Source organism: Odontesthes bonariensis, chromosome 15 (assembly GCF_027942865.1).
Source record: "Odontesthes bonariensis isolate fOdoBon6 chromosome 15, fOdoBon6.hap1, whole genome shotgun sequence".
Taxonomy (NCBI): domain Eukaryota; kingdom Metazoa; phylum Chordata; class Actinopteri; order Atheriniformes; family Atherinopsidae; genus Odontesthes; species Odontesthes bonariensis.
Window position 1 is genome coordinate 16,976,267 of NC_134520.1, and position 14,741 is coordinate 16,991,007.

The 14,741-nt window shown below is 40.7% G+C and overlaps 1 protein-coding gene across 2 annotated transcripts in view; it reads left to right on the top strand.

Moving 5' to 3' along the window:
• trabd2b (TraB domain containing 2B) overlaps window positions 1-14,387 on the top strand; it is a 71,776-nt gene extending 57,389 nt beyond the window's left edge. The window contains exons 5-7 of one of the 2 annotated variants that reach the window (XM_075484345.1): window positions 10,368-10,467; window positions 12,655-12,930; window positions 13,407-14,387. In XM_075484345.1, the coding sequence (XP_075340460.1) occupies window positions 10,368-10,467; window positions 12,655-12,930; window positions 13,407-13,638 (608 nt within the window). In that variant the 3' untranslated portion in view covers window positions 13,639-14,387. Of the gene's footprint in view, window positions 1-10,367; window positions 10,468-12,651; window positions 12,931-13,406 lie in introns of both variants that reach the window. The other variant, XM_075484344.1, reaches the window with a different exon arrangement.
• Window positions 14,388-14,741: the final 354 nt, after the last annotated feature.

Consider the following 14,741-nt stretch of genomic DNA (forward strand, 5'->3'; position numbering starts at 1 on the left):
GTTAATCCAAGGGCTGCTGTGTGATTTATAGAGGGATCCCAGCACTATTAAACTGTAAATGGAAGTGCACAGCAAGGCACAGGGATGTAGGGCTTATTAAAATCTTTGCTACATTACTCATATGTTGTTCAAGGAAAGTGTGGTAGTACTACATCGGCTAAGTCAGAGGAAGATTTTCTCTTATAATACAGACAGGTGCATCACACATATAAGAGTTGACAAAAAAATCTATCATGTCTCCAAATGTTCTGTCTGTCACGAGAAAGATGTATCCTTTGTAGGTCTCAGTTCAAATGACTAAAATTGGTGATATAATTGTGATTTTAGAACTGGAATTCTATTCGACCATATTTCTGTTAGACAAAAACCAACATCAAAATAAGTTAGTGCAGCATATTCACATGTAAGGGGGACCTGACAAGGATAAAGTTAGAAGCAAAAGAATGACTTGAATGTTTTCCCACACTGTCCACAGCCTCTTAAAGCACCACAGTGCAAGACTGTGGATGTGCAGGCAGGCACAGTTGCCTTTGGCAGAGGAGAGTAGAAGGAGAGAGAAAGTGTTCTTGTTGCGACGGGAAAACTTTTCCCTTTGGAAGGCAGTGCGGGGAAGTTTCTCCTTGAAGTCTTAAAATTTGTCACTAGCCCCTGTTTTGAAAAATTACACTGAAGAGGTTGAAAAGGAGCTCATTGTGGCGATAAAATTGCCAAGTTTCTCAACACTGATGATGTCAGAGTTTTCTTTTTTGCTGCAGCTTCATCGGTTGCTAATTTAATGTTTCCATTGTGTGAGAAATGAGAAAGTGGGAAAATTGTAAATTGTATTACTTTCATACTCAGTGCGTGAGACTTGAGCGCCCACAGATAAGTGATATGCACCTTGGATTTGGATAAAATGCTAAGGTGTTGCAATAAGCTGCAGTTAAGCTAATGTTTGCTGGCAAGTACACAGTTGAATCAATTCCTTGCATGTTTTAGTTGTTTTTATATTTTGGGAATAGTTTAAATTAGAGATCATTTAATTTATTTCTAAACCGCTTGCTCTTCAACACTGACATTCTGATTTTATAGCAATGAGGTGGTTTTACATAATAACAGTACATATAAATTACAAAAGGTGATTGTCATTGAATTTTGCATCTACATGTAAAACAAAACTGCACAGAGAGTGCATCCTCATTTAAAGGGCAATGATTTGTCAAAGTTAAATGAGTCGTTGCCCCGCATAACTACCTTGAAGGGGATAATAATTAGCCTGGGTGCCAGCCGAACTTAGCCCCGCCCATAAAAGTTTTGGTCAGGAAGTTCGGTCTGGCTCTGCTCAGTTGGGAAATCATTATGCCCGACCAAGAATTGGTCGGACCAATCAGATTGCCAGGGCGGGCTTTATACGATGATGGACAGATGATCAACAGGGATATTATCGACTACGTCACTAAAGAACTGAACACGGCTGCCGCTGGAGAGCTAGGGCGTGTAGATTCTGCCATCGAGTCTGTTCTACAGGATCTCCACATTGCATTCATTTTGAAAGACGAACAGAGGAATGCGATAAAGGCTTTTATCGATAGAAAAGATGTTTTTGCCTTCCTACAACAAGTGTGTGTTGCTTAATCTACGTCACATACTACGTTGCTCTGATTGGTTGTAGGTCTATCCAATTGAGCGAAGAGGCATTTTTTCTCCTGGTTCGGTTGAAACACGCCCCATACTCAAATCTCTATTGAGCGGTATCAGACTCACATTCTGACTAGAATCGTGAGTATGACGTAGTCAGGCTAGATAATAATCGCTTAGATAGAAAATTTGATGTGAAAGAATATTTTTCTTTATTTTCCTCTCACAGTGAACAACCTCCACCTGGATTACACAAAAAGGGAGTTCTGTCTTCAGAGAAGAACAGTAGTAGAGACACTCTTCTTAAGGACAGTATCTGAGGAAATGCAGAAATTGCTAGATTTGTTGCTAGTTGCAACAAATCTTTAAAAGACAAACAAAAGAAAGAAACAAAAAAAAAAATTTGTAGAATATATGCAAAGATGCCTTGGAGCTCTTCTGGTAATTCATGGTGGTCCAGCAGGTTTAATGTATTTTTTTTAATTTCTCACCCATCTAACACCTACACACACATTTAAGAAAACATGTGGAAATTAGATGAATTCCCCCCTGTTATCTCTGTCTGTTCTTAGACACTCACCCCGGAAAACATTCCTAAACAAATCTAAAGAAGCAAACACCCTTTAAAGTCATTTGATATGTCTTCTATATCCTTTTTTCAACCCCCCCCCCCAAACACCATTTGGGCTCTCTTTTATCTGTATGTTGCTCAGAGGCAACAGCTTGTGTTTGTTTGGACCATAATAAAGCAACAGTACCCATCATGCATTATGTTTGGGCGGAGGGTTTACATCAGTGCAATCTCTACTACCCCCTGATTCCTCCCTGTCCATCCTGCATAATTTCTTCTTTTTCTTCCGTCTAAAACCACTTTCCAGTCATATTTCTGCCATCCGCTCTTGAGTTTTCTCCTTTCTGTTGCGATTTGTTTGAGGTGAGTATGAGGTGGTCTGATTGCAAGCCATGTGGAATTTTTTTTCTTGAAACCACCAGCGCATATCAGTCGATGCAGTGTTTATATGGTGTAATTGCAAACACATTTGTTTGTGAAAAACAGAAAAATAACATAATTCTCATCCTGTTTTCTCAGTTGAACCACATGTGCCGAAGTCTTCACTATATTTCCATTTTCCCCCTGTCCTCCTGGCGTACTCCCTGCTTCTCAGTGCACTTTGACGGATCCATTTGGAAAAGAGAAGGATAGTGAGATGGAGGGATAGACTAAAGTAGCCAGGCACAAAGGGAGGCTTAGCGAAGCTGAGCCTGGAGTGGAGAGAAAAAGAGGATCCGAGTGCGAACCAACACTTGCTATGAGCAAATATATGTTAAGAAGGCTGGAGAGAAGCAAAAGAGGCGCCTGAACATAAATCAGTCCAACTTTTTGAAACACACACGAATATATTCACAATAAAACCTGCAGGAGGTGAGAAATGGAGAGAAAGAGATGCAAATAGTGGATCTAATACAGCAACAATTAAACAATCAAAAAGTACTTTAAAAGTACTAAAAGCCAGACAAATTAAGATATCGACAGCAGCCAAGAAGTGGCCGCAGTAAACACAGACAGAGGCATGAATGGAGTAGCCTACATTAGGTTGCCACTGTTAGTGGAAATCGGGGTGGAAGGGTTATTAAACAGAGGAGTAACTGGATCATTACCTCTGCTCTCAAGAGCCGCAGGAGGGGAAACACCTTGAACAAAGGCATCTACGCTGCAAAAAGTCATGGTTGCTCCAGAAAAGTGTTTTTTTTTTTTATGTAAGCATTTGAAGCAAATTAACTGTATCAGTGATGACAGAAGATTGACAAGTAAAAACAAAGAGGCTGGTTGATATGTGAGAGTGGTTTGAAGCCACATTACCATGTTGTTTGTGCCTTGGTCTTTTTCAGAGGCACCACTTGGCAGATTAACCACTGTGATGAAAATGATGACGAAGGTAGAAGTTGCGCTGTCCCAGTTCCAAATGATTAGCAATGATAAGTGGAGTTTGAGTATTGTTTTTACTCTAGAAAACAGAAGTTCAGACCAGTCAGAATATGATTGTATAGGCTTTTCATGTATTTTTCAAAATCATCTTGAGGAAAGTGCCATTTTTACCAATTAAATCCTCAAATCAAGTTTATGTTTCTGTTTGTTTGTTTGTTTTTTTGCTCACGCTCCGAAAAAAATTTTTTGGAGTTTGGTTTGGACGGCCGGTCAGAATAGACAGTTAGATAGTTTTAGGCAGATCAACCTGATGACCCAGAAACATGTGTAATATTCACAGTCATGTGCAGTCTTATGCAAGTTCACATTTTCAAAATAACCAATTCAAAAATCAGTTCCCAGAAATGAATTAATCACCGTTTATAATTCTCAATTTAGTGTGCAGCATGCCTTTTATCTTGTCTCGTCCTCCCAGCTGCAATTTACCACATTCACACACTGATTAAAGCATATCAACCACCAAAGAGTCACAAACACTTTAATCTCACAATTATCATCATACTAACTTCAGGTAACTTCAGCAGCAGATGAAAAAATGCAACTTCAAAACAAGCATCAACAGCAAAATATCATTACCCCTAAAAGAATCTCTGAAAACAGACCAGAGGCTATATGACAAAATATCTGGTCTGGTAGCCCGACAGCAGATAATCCTTCAGATTTCTCTGCTATAACCGCTTTTTAGTCTAGTTCTATTCAAAAACCCACTTTTACTTTAATATGCCACTTTATGTGAGTTACTTTTATGCCGTTTGCTGTGGGAATGTTGTTGTGTCAGACATGACACGTTCACTGTAGACAAGAGAAACATTCAATGCCGCAAGACAGAGCTGTGCTCACTGTCGCTTTGTTAAAAACACCCCTGTTCAGTTTCAAATTCACAGAAAACATGAACGCGCTCATTCTCACGTCATCATGCACAATACTGATTACGCACTAGTAAGAATTTGTCATGGAATAAACAAGTGACTCTTAGGTGATGGTGAAAAAATGACCTCCCTTCCCATGGTAGACACAAATGCCCTCACCCATTTAATGTAAAACCCCATAGAAGTAAACCTTTTCTGGGCAAGTAAAGAAAGAAGCGAATGAATTCAAGACCAAGAAACTATGATTCAGTTCATGAGTGGAATTTTTCCTTGTCTGTTTTCTGTAGTTTTTGTCCAGGCAACTTTAACTTTCATTTTTAGTTACTTTTTTAGTAGATTTAGGCCCCCCAAAATACCTTATAATATGTGAAGACCTAATGTTAAAGCTTTTCACAAAGGTATCTGCACATACTATGAACACATTGATTTGTGATTTCAGTTAAGATGTTGATAATCATGACCTGTATTACGGTGACGTTGCTTTGGACTATACCACCAAACCACAGGGAGTAGAGAGTGGTCACACAGATCCAAGAAGAAACTCTAAAACAACTTAAAAAAAGGGTTTCGTTGTCTTTGTCAAGTCTTTGATAGAGTTTTGTTGCAAAAAAATGGAAAAATGTCCACCAGTGACTGTAGGAATATTGTGCTAGGAGTAACATTTACATGCAGCAGCATGTTTTTCAGTGCACTATCTTTGCAGTCTGCCTACGAGCGTCAAATTCAGCAGGGGAGCGATTAGGCACCAGCTCACCTCTCATTACGTCTTAACTAATGGAACTGTTTGTTGGGTCTGCTCTCTGCTTCAGAAGCACCACACTATTTACTGGATACTCCACAAACAAACACACAGGCTCAGTCGCCCACACACACATTCAAGAGCTATTATCTCTCTCTCTCTCACCCACACATGAAACAAACACTGCACATGCCACCGTTGTCAGATGAAAAGCTCGAGTATAAACTTTTTTTCCCCCCAAATTACCAGTTTTTGAGGAAACGGAAAAAAAACTGTTTTGTTTGTTTGACAAATTGCGCCAGCTCATGGAGAACCGTGCAATCCCTCGATTTAAGTTCAAACGAGTCAAATTAAGCAGTGGGGTTTTTCACCCTGAGAATGACTGTTTGTGTGTAAGCATGGAGTTTTTCAGCCTTGAGTCCCAGACAGAAGTGTTGCCATTGTTTTGCTTGTGTGTACAGTGAGTTGTTTAAGGAGTGGGGGCATGTTTGTGATCCTGGATACACCAAATGGCATGTGACTTGAAAGAAAATTAAAAATATCTCATTCACAAGGAGTGCGTCTTAAAAATTAAACCGCATGCTTGTTTGCCCACTTTGAAAGAGGGCTACAATCTTGTTGTATAAACTAAAGTGCGTACACGCACAACTCTTTCAGCGTGTGTCACGAATGACGCCAGAGCAGAGGAAATCAAGTCAACACGTGAAACAGTGAGCTTGACCTCACACACGGCGAACACACAGGACGTGCTCTCCTCTGCCCTCGGCCTGCAGAAATTAATGAAATAGCTGCTTGACACAGATATGAGGGCGGTTGAATCTGTCAGCATGCAGTCACTGATTGAGCTGCCTTTGGCTTGGACATCTTGTTAGGAGAAGGGGATGAAAGAAAGAGAAGAATGTAAGAGAAAGGTGAGAATTACTCTGGATAGTTATTAAGCAGATATTTGTGCAGTTGGACTGTTTGAATATAGAATTATGAGCAGATTTCTAATATAAGCGTATGTGCTATTGGTCACTGCTTCCTCAAAAATAAAAAATGTAACCGAAATTCATGGAATTCTTTCGTTATTAAAAAACCTCTTGTGAGGGACTTGTACTGAATATATGCACCAAAAATGTATGATATTCTCAAACAGACTGCTTCCTTAAGGTTGATGTAGCCTTAAAGTCTGGAAAAAAGAAGCAAATTCAAAATATTCCTTCATCCAATCATTTCTTATTCCAGGGCATCAAAATACAGCTGCTTCATTAAAGCCTGTGGTGTCCTTGAGATAGATTTTGTGTTGGTGTATTTTCACATCGGCAACAACAATATTGAATATCAATGGAACCTGCTCTGAGGTCATTCTGTAGTATTTCCCTCTTAACAAACTAAGTCCTCACAAGGAGGTTGACAGGGTGGTGGTAAAATGTAACAGCCCTGAATCTGATTTCAACACAGGTTTGGGATATTGTTTTTGTCTTTCACCTTATTTGTTGTAGGTTTCCTTTTCACTCATCGTTTCACATGTTTTAGGTATTGAAACTACTCGGCTAAGTCTAAGTAGCATGATATCCTAGATAGGTTCAGGCACTAAAATTAGGCGTTGAGATTTAGGAATAAAATGACTTTGTAAGGTTTAGAAAAAAACACACAGTTTGTTTCACAATACAGCGCTCCACAATGTGAATTCCACATGTCTGATTGTTGAATAAACCTTTTCACTGGCCGTTCAAAACTGACATGAAAGGCTTCCCTCTGCATTGATGTGTTGGCCTAAAGTTAAGTTCATGGTCCACGTTGGCCTTGGCCAAATTTTACAACACATTACTTGGTGTGTTGGCTGCTTTTAGTCGTAATTTAACCATTTAACCGCACCTCCTGATTTTGTGAGGCACGTTTGAAAAGCAGGAACAACTGAAGTACAGAGTGTGTGTGCATAGGATTCTGTACGATCCATCAAGGTACAGTTAAATGTTTTGGTACAGTGTAAATATTAAACATTAATAACCACTCAGAAGTCATACAGAGAAGTGAAGTGACATTTATGAATCAATAATGCACTTCCTGTATGACGCCCTCTAGAGTTTTGCCTCTCTGTGTACCGGGGGAATTTTTCCCAGTAGTGACTCCTACTGTTTTTAGTGAAGACTGCATCAAGTCAGTGCATTTAGAAACAGTTGTGCAGCTTTTATGATGCAATTCACTGATCAGCCCTTAAGAGTTCCTGACAAATGCAGTTTGTGCCTTTGTCAAAGTTAGAAGCACCTAATTTATCTGCAATGTAAAAGTCTATGCAGAATAGACCCTTCTTCTCACTTGATTTATTGCCTTGCTGACATGCTCTTTTTGAGTTTATGGTCACAGCTGCTTCTTTCAATGCAACGTTATGCTTATTTTGTAAATGTCGGTTTGCATTTAGAGTAGATAGAAATGATAAAGAAGACAAGTGTAGCGTTACATTGTGATTAACTTTCTCTCTCTCTGCCTGATCTTCAAATGCTGTCACATTGTCAAAGCCTCTGGCACCTTAGAGATGCACAGGGTGTCCTTTGGAATCTGAGCACCAGCACACTGGCAGAGAACAAACTGTCACATCTGGTCTAACAAAAGAACAGGTCACAGGCAAAAAAATATTGAGCTTCAGGCATCAAAACAGTCCACAAACCAATGGGTGATGTCAGAGTTGCTACGTCTATTTTGATACAGTCTATTCAATCCAGCCAAGAAATGATGAAATATTTTACTCCAGACCTCAAATGTCAACCGTAGACCTGCTCGAGGGAATCACTATTGGCATGAGACTGCATCATCTGGAAACCATAAATACCTTTATAAAATTTCATGGCAATCCATCCAACAGTTGTTGAAACATTTCACTTAAAGCAAACATTTCCACCAGCTCCAGGGGGTTTGGTAAAAAGTTGCATTTTCACTCATATCAGTAGCCTAAATCCTCTGGACACCATAATTGTCCTGTTGACTTCTTCCACTCTCTTCTAAAGTGGTAGACTGACAAATAGGCCAATACCATGTTAAAGCCAGTGCTTAGTTTTGTTCATTTGCAATCATCATTACAAAAAAAACTGCATGTACTGAAGGTTAAGGACATATTTTAACTGTAGTTAATTGAGAAAATGACATAACTTCTCCCTTTAAGGATATTTACTCTGCATAACGCACACACACGCACACATGTACCCACCATCACCCAGACAAAAACTCACACTCAGTCCTCTGTGTAATCCCATCTGAGCTCGCCGACATTGTTGTTAGAAGCCTCCTCTCACTCCGCAGCCTTCCCCAGTGCTTTGAACTCGGCTGCCAAGAAAGTGTAACACCGCATGCTTTTTTCTTTGACTTTCAGGAATGATCAGGAACATTATAATGATAAAACTGGCAGGGGGTGAGGAGCTGAGTTGGGGGCAGACGGCCCCGACAGAAAGCAAATAAGAAGTTTGAATATTGTCAACGTGCCGTTAATAAGCTGCGGGAGAAAGCTGAGGTGTGTGTGTGTGCAAATTCCTGTGCGTGCAGGTACAGTATGTGTACATGTGTGTGAACACAAATATGAATTCCTCTGTTAGGATATATGTGTGTGTGTGTTAGTGAACCTGATGTCAGGCTACATTACTACTTATTGGTGAGTTGAGTGAGGCACAGGATTATCAGGTGATGGGAGAAATAAAGAAAAAAAGCTTTCATCAGCATGGGGCTGAGGCCTGCATGTTTGATGTTAGACTGAAGGAATCGCCTACAAGGTGAGGGAAAGTGAGAGAGGATTGAAAGGGAAACAAGAGGTTGAGTGTCCACAATATGGGGTTACTAGAGAGTAACAATTTAGAGCAATAGATAAAAGCAAGCTTGCATTTGAAGAGTGCTTGTATCTCACTGTTTGTCGCAGATCCTTTACATCTGTCTTGTGCTTCTGTCATGACCAAAGTCTATAATTGTCTCTGTGTAGACTATTTTCAGAATGACATTAGTACACATTTAGCACACTGAGTATATTTTGCAACAGAAGGATGTTTTAGTCCCACTGTGAGCAAAGGTATATGTTTTTGAGGAAAAAAAGTTGCAGAACACCTGTCTAACTGTCGGACACAGGGGTGGATTAGTCATGCTTTGAGCTTGCTGTGCAGTGATCAGCAAAGGGAGCAACTAGAGGGGAAAATGGATTCATTTAAATACAAACAAATTCTGAAAGCAAAATTAACACATTTGAAAGCTCAAAATGAAGAGAGGAATGCTTTTATGATACGATAATGACTGAAAACAGGTTGTCAGAGCAGCAGTGCTTGCAAGATGGGTCAAGAATTCAACAGAAAATAAAGGTTTGTTGCGAAAAATGAGTGAAAATCCCCTGAACGAAAAAGTGAAAGCTTTCATCTTAAAGTGTTTACAAAATGTGATACTTGCCAAAGTGGGACTTATATTGAAGGCATCTGGACTTCTTTCTTTTCACATCTCACCTTCCTCTGAAAGGCCCCTTAAGTTCTAACTCACTGGTGGGGAGTTTAAGGCTTACAGGCTTCCCTTTGAACATTTACACAATCTTCAAGAACCATGACAAGAAGTCCAGTTAGGTCACTTACAAAGCAAAAGCAAAAGTCATGACAACGCATTCTCTGCCAGGTCTATCAGTTAGATTTGCCTGGTATCCTTCCGAAAATTCTGACACAATATCTGTCTAAGTTGTCACACAAATGCAGATGTCATGATGTGGGGTTACACTTTACCATCACAAAAAGCAAACAAATAAAGCACAGAAACTGCATGAAACCACCATGGCTTTACAGGGATTTGTATGTGAAACCTACACTGACAGGTTTGAAGGACGTCTGGACACAGGTGAATGTTGTGACAGCAGTTTAAGATTATCATCTAACATCTGTTTAAATATTCAAGTCTTGACTAAAGTGGTGAGATGATCAGCCAACATCACCTTCCCTTGTGGACCACAGATTCGATGGAATCATTTTGCTGCATGCACTGCAAAGCGCTGGGGAGTTTCTGTATTTTTTTTGTCCAGTGTTTCTGTATTAATCAGTCCCCAGCAAGCACAGTCCAGGCTTGTCAGAGATTAAATGCATGCTCAGCAACAAGTCGATTTTAGCCCATTATTTCTAAGTTGAATTTTTTCGTGACTTTTTTGCTTTTTGTCTGCTGTTAGGTCATTTTCTGGGGAACCACAGTGTGCTGGACATCCTCAGGCGAGAGGGCTATGAGATCCTCCACACACCCTCTGACCATCAAGAGCCATCAAGCACAGAGTGAGTAAGCAGACAAAGGTGCACTGTGACAGAGGCACAGTTTTAACAAAGTAACACCAACATCGGTTTCTGAAAAACAACAAAAGCAGGAGATTTCTTGGATTACTCTTTAGGGATCAAATTATTTGACATATCCACATTTGGCAAAGTCATTGATGAAGACACCTATTATTCTCTTCTGTTAGTATGTGTTTTGTGTTTGTAGTCAGTCACAACTTACATGTGACATGATAATGAGCAAAAAAAAGACAAGGACCAGCTGATTATGTAGTGCTTTTGTGCTGGTTATATTGCAGGGATATGGACATCTGTGCCCCCCATCTGTGCCTCCACACAACTTAGCCAGCACACAGCTATCTAAGTCTTAGAATTGAGGCATTTAATCTCTGTAGATTTATTGGAGCGCATGGTAGATACGATCCAAATTGGGCTCTGTAATGAATAAAGCGCAGCTATGCAGGATCCCTTTGATACATTGTCAACTCCCTCACCTTCCTCCCTCTCTCCCTCACCTCCCTCTCTCCTGTGGCTGCCAAAGCAAGCTGCCAATAGCGGTTCTGCCTGTTCTCACCACAACACAGAGGCACATGCACACGCATGTGCATGCAGGGTGAGTGGAATGATGCACAATGCCAAGGAGCAAGGGCAGCAGAACTGAACACTCCAAAGCTCACACATGCACTCGATATACGAGACTCACCATGGAGATTTGGAGTCAGTACTGCAGAGTTTCCTCACGAAAGAATTCTACAAACCTTCATGTTAGTGCGTGTGTTTGTACGTGCTTGGCACAGAGCAGCTCTTCTCTCACCTTGGGGCTTGATCCATGGACCCATAAAATGATAACAACAGCCACTTGAATCAGAGTGAGAGTAGAAAAAAACAAGGCGCAACATGAAGAATCTTTTTATAGGAGTGAAAACATCCCCGTCCATCTATTTGGGGCTTTTACAAACTTTTTATTGCAAATTACAGCTGCAAATGTGGCCTCTCTATCTCCCTCCGCCCTGTTTGCACAGTTGTAGGCCTCAGCCAGCAGTGGCTCGTGGTATAAAAGCTGACAAGTGAACTGACTTACTGTGGTCACAAAAGACTCATGTATGCCACACACACGTGGCCACACACTTGCATGCAAGCAAGCACTTTGTAGCTCCCTGACACAAGATGATGTGACGGGGGGGGGGACACCACAAGATGTCTGCATGAGAGGTGTTTCTGAAGGCTGTAAGCCTCATACCTTGAGTGTTTCAAACTGACAGGTAAGATGTCTTGAAAATGATTATATGACTGACTGACTGACTGACTGACTGACAGACAGATAGGATCAGAGCTGAGTCTGGCTGCAGCGTAGCTTGACCGCAGGCCTTGAGCTATCATCGCGCTGACCGTTGGGACCTGGATGAGAGCGGTGGGGGATCAATGCTTGTAAAAGCAGAAGTGGAAACCATTACATTTATAATGACTGAAGAAAAATAACTGGTGGAAATCATGACTTAAAGATTCCTCCTGCAGCCCATCATTAATTGTTTGATTTAGTTAGATCAAAGTTTGACATCAGCATGGAAAATACTGTTGCTGTATTTTTGGATTTAATTGACTTTTTCTTGCACTTTATTTCAGCTTAACTACCATGATGTGTAAAGCAGCATTTTTATGCTTAACCTTGAAACACAGTCACATTTGGGATTTACTGATGGGAAAAGAAAGTGTGAGTAATAGGTGAAAGCAAAAAGTATGGCTGAAGGTTTTCAAGGATTGACCGCAGATTCTGGGTGGCCTTCTTTGGTCAGATATTAATTTTGATAGACAACTTACGGCAGGCACAAGGTTTACAAGTGCCACTAATGTTGCCTGCTAGATATTTCAGACATGCAGGACAGTACTAACAGGGCATGTCTTTCCTGGTGGTGTTCATGTCCTTGAATAAAGTCAGGGCTTGGCAGTGGAAAGCAATTGAGTGGTCAGGAACCACAAAAAAAATAACATTCACTCACAGCAGGTTGAAAATCTTAGGAAGGCTACAGAAACACACACACAAATGGCTTGCCATTTCCCATCTGCTGTTTATGTAAAATGTTCCAGGGAGATGTCTGATTATGCTAAGGTTTATATAATGAAAAGTATTAGTAGTAGAGCATTAGTTGACTCCATCCATGAGCTCTATTCTGTCTACCTCTGCTCCAGAAGTAAGCCAAATCCTGAGCTGCCTTCAGCGGGTTCCAGTGAGGAGAGCTCTGACATCAGCACAGCGAGTCCCACCGGCTGGCCAACTGGTTCGGAGATGGAACTGGAAGAACCAGAAGACATGCCTGGCCTTGGAGTGGAGGAGCTGCCTCACATGCTGCTCCCTGACAGCCTGAGCCAGCTAGAGGAGTTTGGACGACACAAGAGGCCCCACAAAGCTCACCGTGGCCACGGGCGACCCCGTCTCTTCAGCGACTTGTGGGTTCGCATTGGGGATGGGTGAGATATCTATTGTGATCACTTTACTGTGACCCAATTGCAGCTTTTTAGAAGATATTTAGTATAATAAAGAAACTCGATACAGAATTTAGCACTGTAGAAGCACAAGGGAAAAAAATTACTATTAAAACTTTATTAAAGAGATTCATTCCATAAATGAAGGACCAGTATGGGATTGGTGGCTGAAAATGTATGGGACACATTATAAATATGATGATCTTGCAGAACCCACTGAATACTGGAATATTCATATACTGGAATGAGCACTGGAATACCAAAAAAGTGCATGCTCATTGTCATCTGTCTCCTGTCAAACGAGTTGCCGGCTCACTCGAAAGAGTTAGAGTAAAGACGTGGAAGTGGTATCAGTCCTATCAATATAGATATGAAACTTTTGAAGTTTGAAACACTGCTTTACAATCAAGCAGCCAATTCACACCCTGATTTTTTTGTGTCCTTTTGTGTCCTTACTCCAGTTCAACCCCACCACCTCATCTGAGGCTACTCAATGGCTATGTGACAGTGGAGCCTCCACTGACCCATCAAGAGCAGCGCAGACGGATGGAGATCTACGCTACAGAGCAACATCCCTTCCCTTCCCCTTCCTCCACTCCGCCCAGTTCCAGCTCAGCCCAGCTGCTTCACAGCTCATTCACTCTGTCTTGTATGTTAGTCTGGGTTTCATCACATCTGCTGCTCACCTCCTGACCGCAAGACAGTGTTATCTCACAGACCAACACTTAAGACACAACTGCATCCATACTAGAGCAGTGGAATGTACCTGATAAAGACAAACAAGAATGCCCATCATCAGCACATGCAGGCAAGAGATGTAGAGAAGATTCAGTCTGGACAAGATGTCTTCAGAGTCTGCTGTCTGCTTCCACTAGAGGGAGGGAGGGAGGAGGGGCTTCAACCTTCTAGGAATGCCAAGTCTTTAAGAGCTCGCCAAGTTTCAAAATGTGTGGAAAAGGCCCTTAGCCCTGAGAGGGGCAATAAATGGACTGTACTAAACTGTTGTCTGGCAAGTCCAAACCTCATGAACGTATTAGAATAACAAACACATAGCACAATGAAGAATTGTAATTTTGAAGAGTTGGAGTCTTCAACCTAATGAAAATTGTAATATTGTATAAAACAATTAAATTTACCCTGAAGATTACAATAGAGCATACTAATAACAGGTATAACTCTGTGATAAATGAGTTTAATGCATATAGTATTGTGCATGAGGTGGAGCACTCGGTTGCCATTTTGTAAATTGTGCATTTTGTTTATAAAGAAATATTGTATATTTATTATTTCTGGGGAAAGAAAGAATATATTTTCTTGCTATTTTAAGATAAATGAAAAAACTAACTAAAAACTACCAAAGCGCATTGTGAGTTTTTCCTTCCAGTGGACATATCAGTAGTGGAAGCAAAATGAAAAAGAATAAATCAATAACAGCTTCTTAACTGTAGCCAAAAAAAAAGAAAGAGTGTGATGTTTGCCTCCTTTTTGCACACACCCTTATGAACTAAAGTTCATAAGAGTTCACTTTATTCAAACTTCATCGAAATATTCTCTCCCAGGTTATTAAAATGTAATGTTTTCACTGCTTCAGAAAAAAAAAGACATATTGGAAGTGGAAGCTATGATTTTAAAGCTGAAGGGGGAAACTTGTGCAACAGGCAATCTCAATCTGCCATCTGGTGGTTGCAATCAAGAAAACATATGGAATTTAAAAAACCACTCTCCTGAGTCTGTGCTGCTCACTAATCTATGATTAACTGTAAATCAGGGTGCCCAATCACATTAAAAGCGGATGC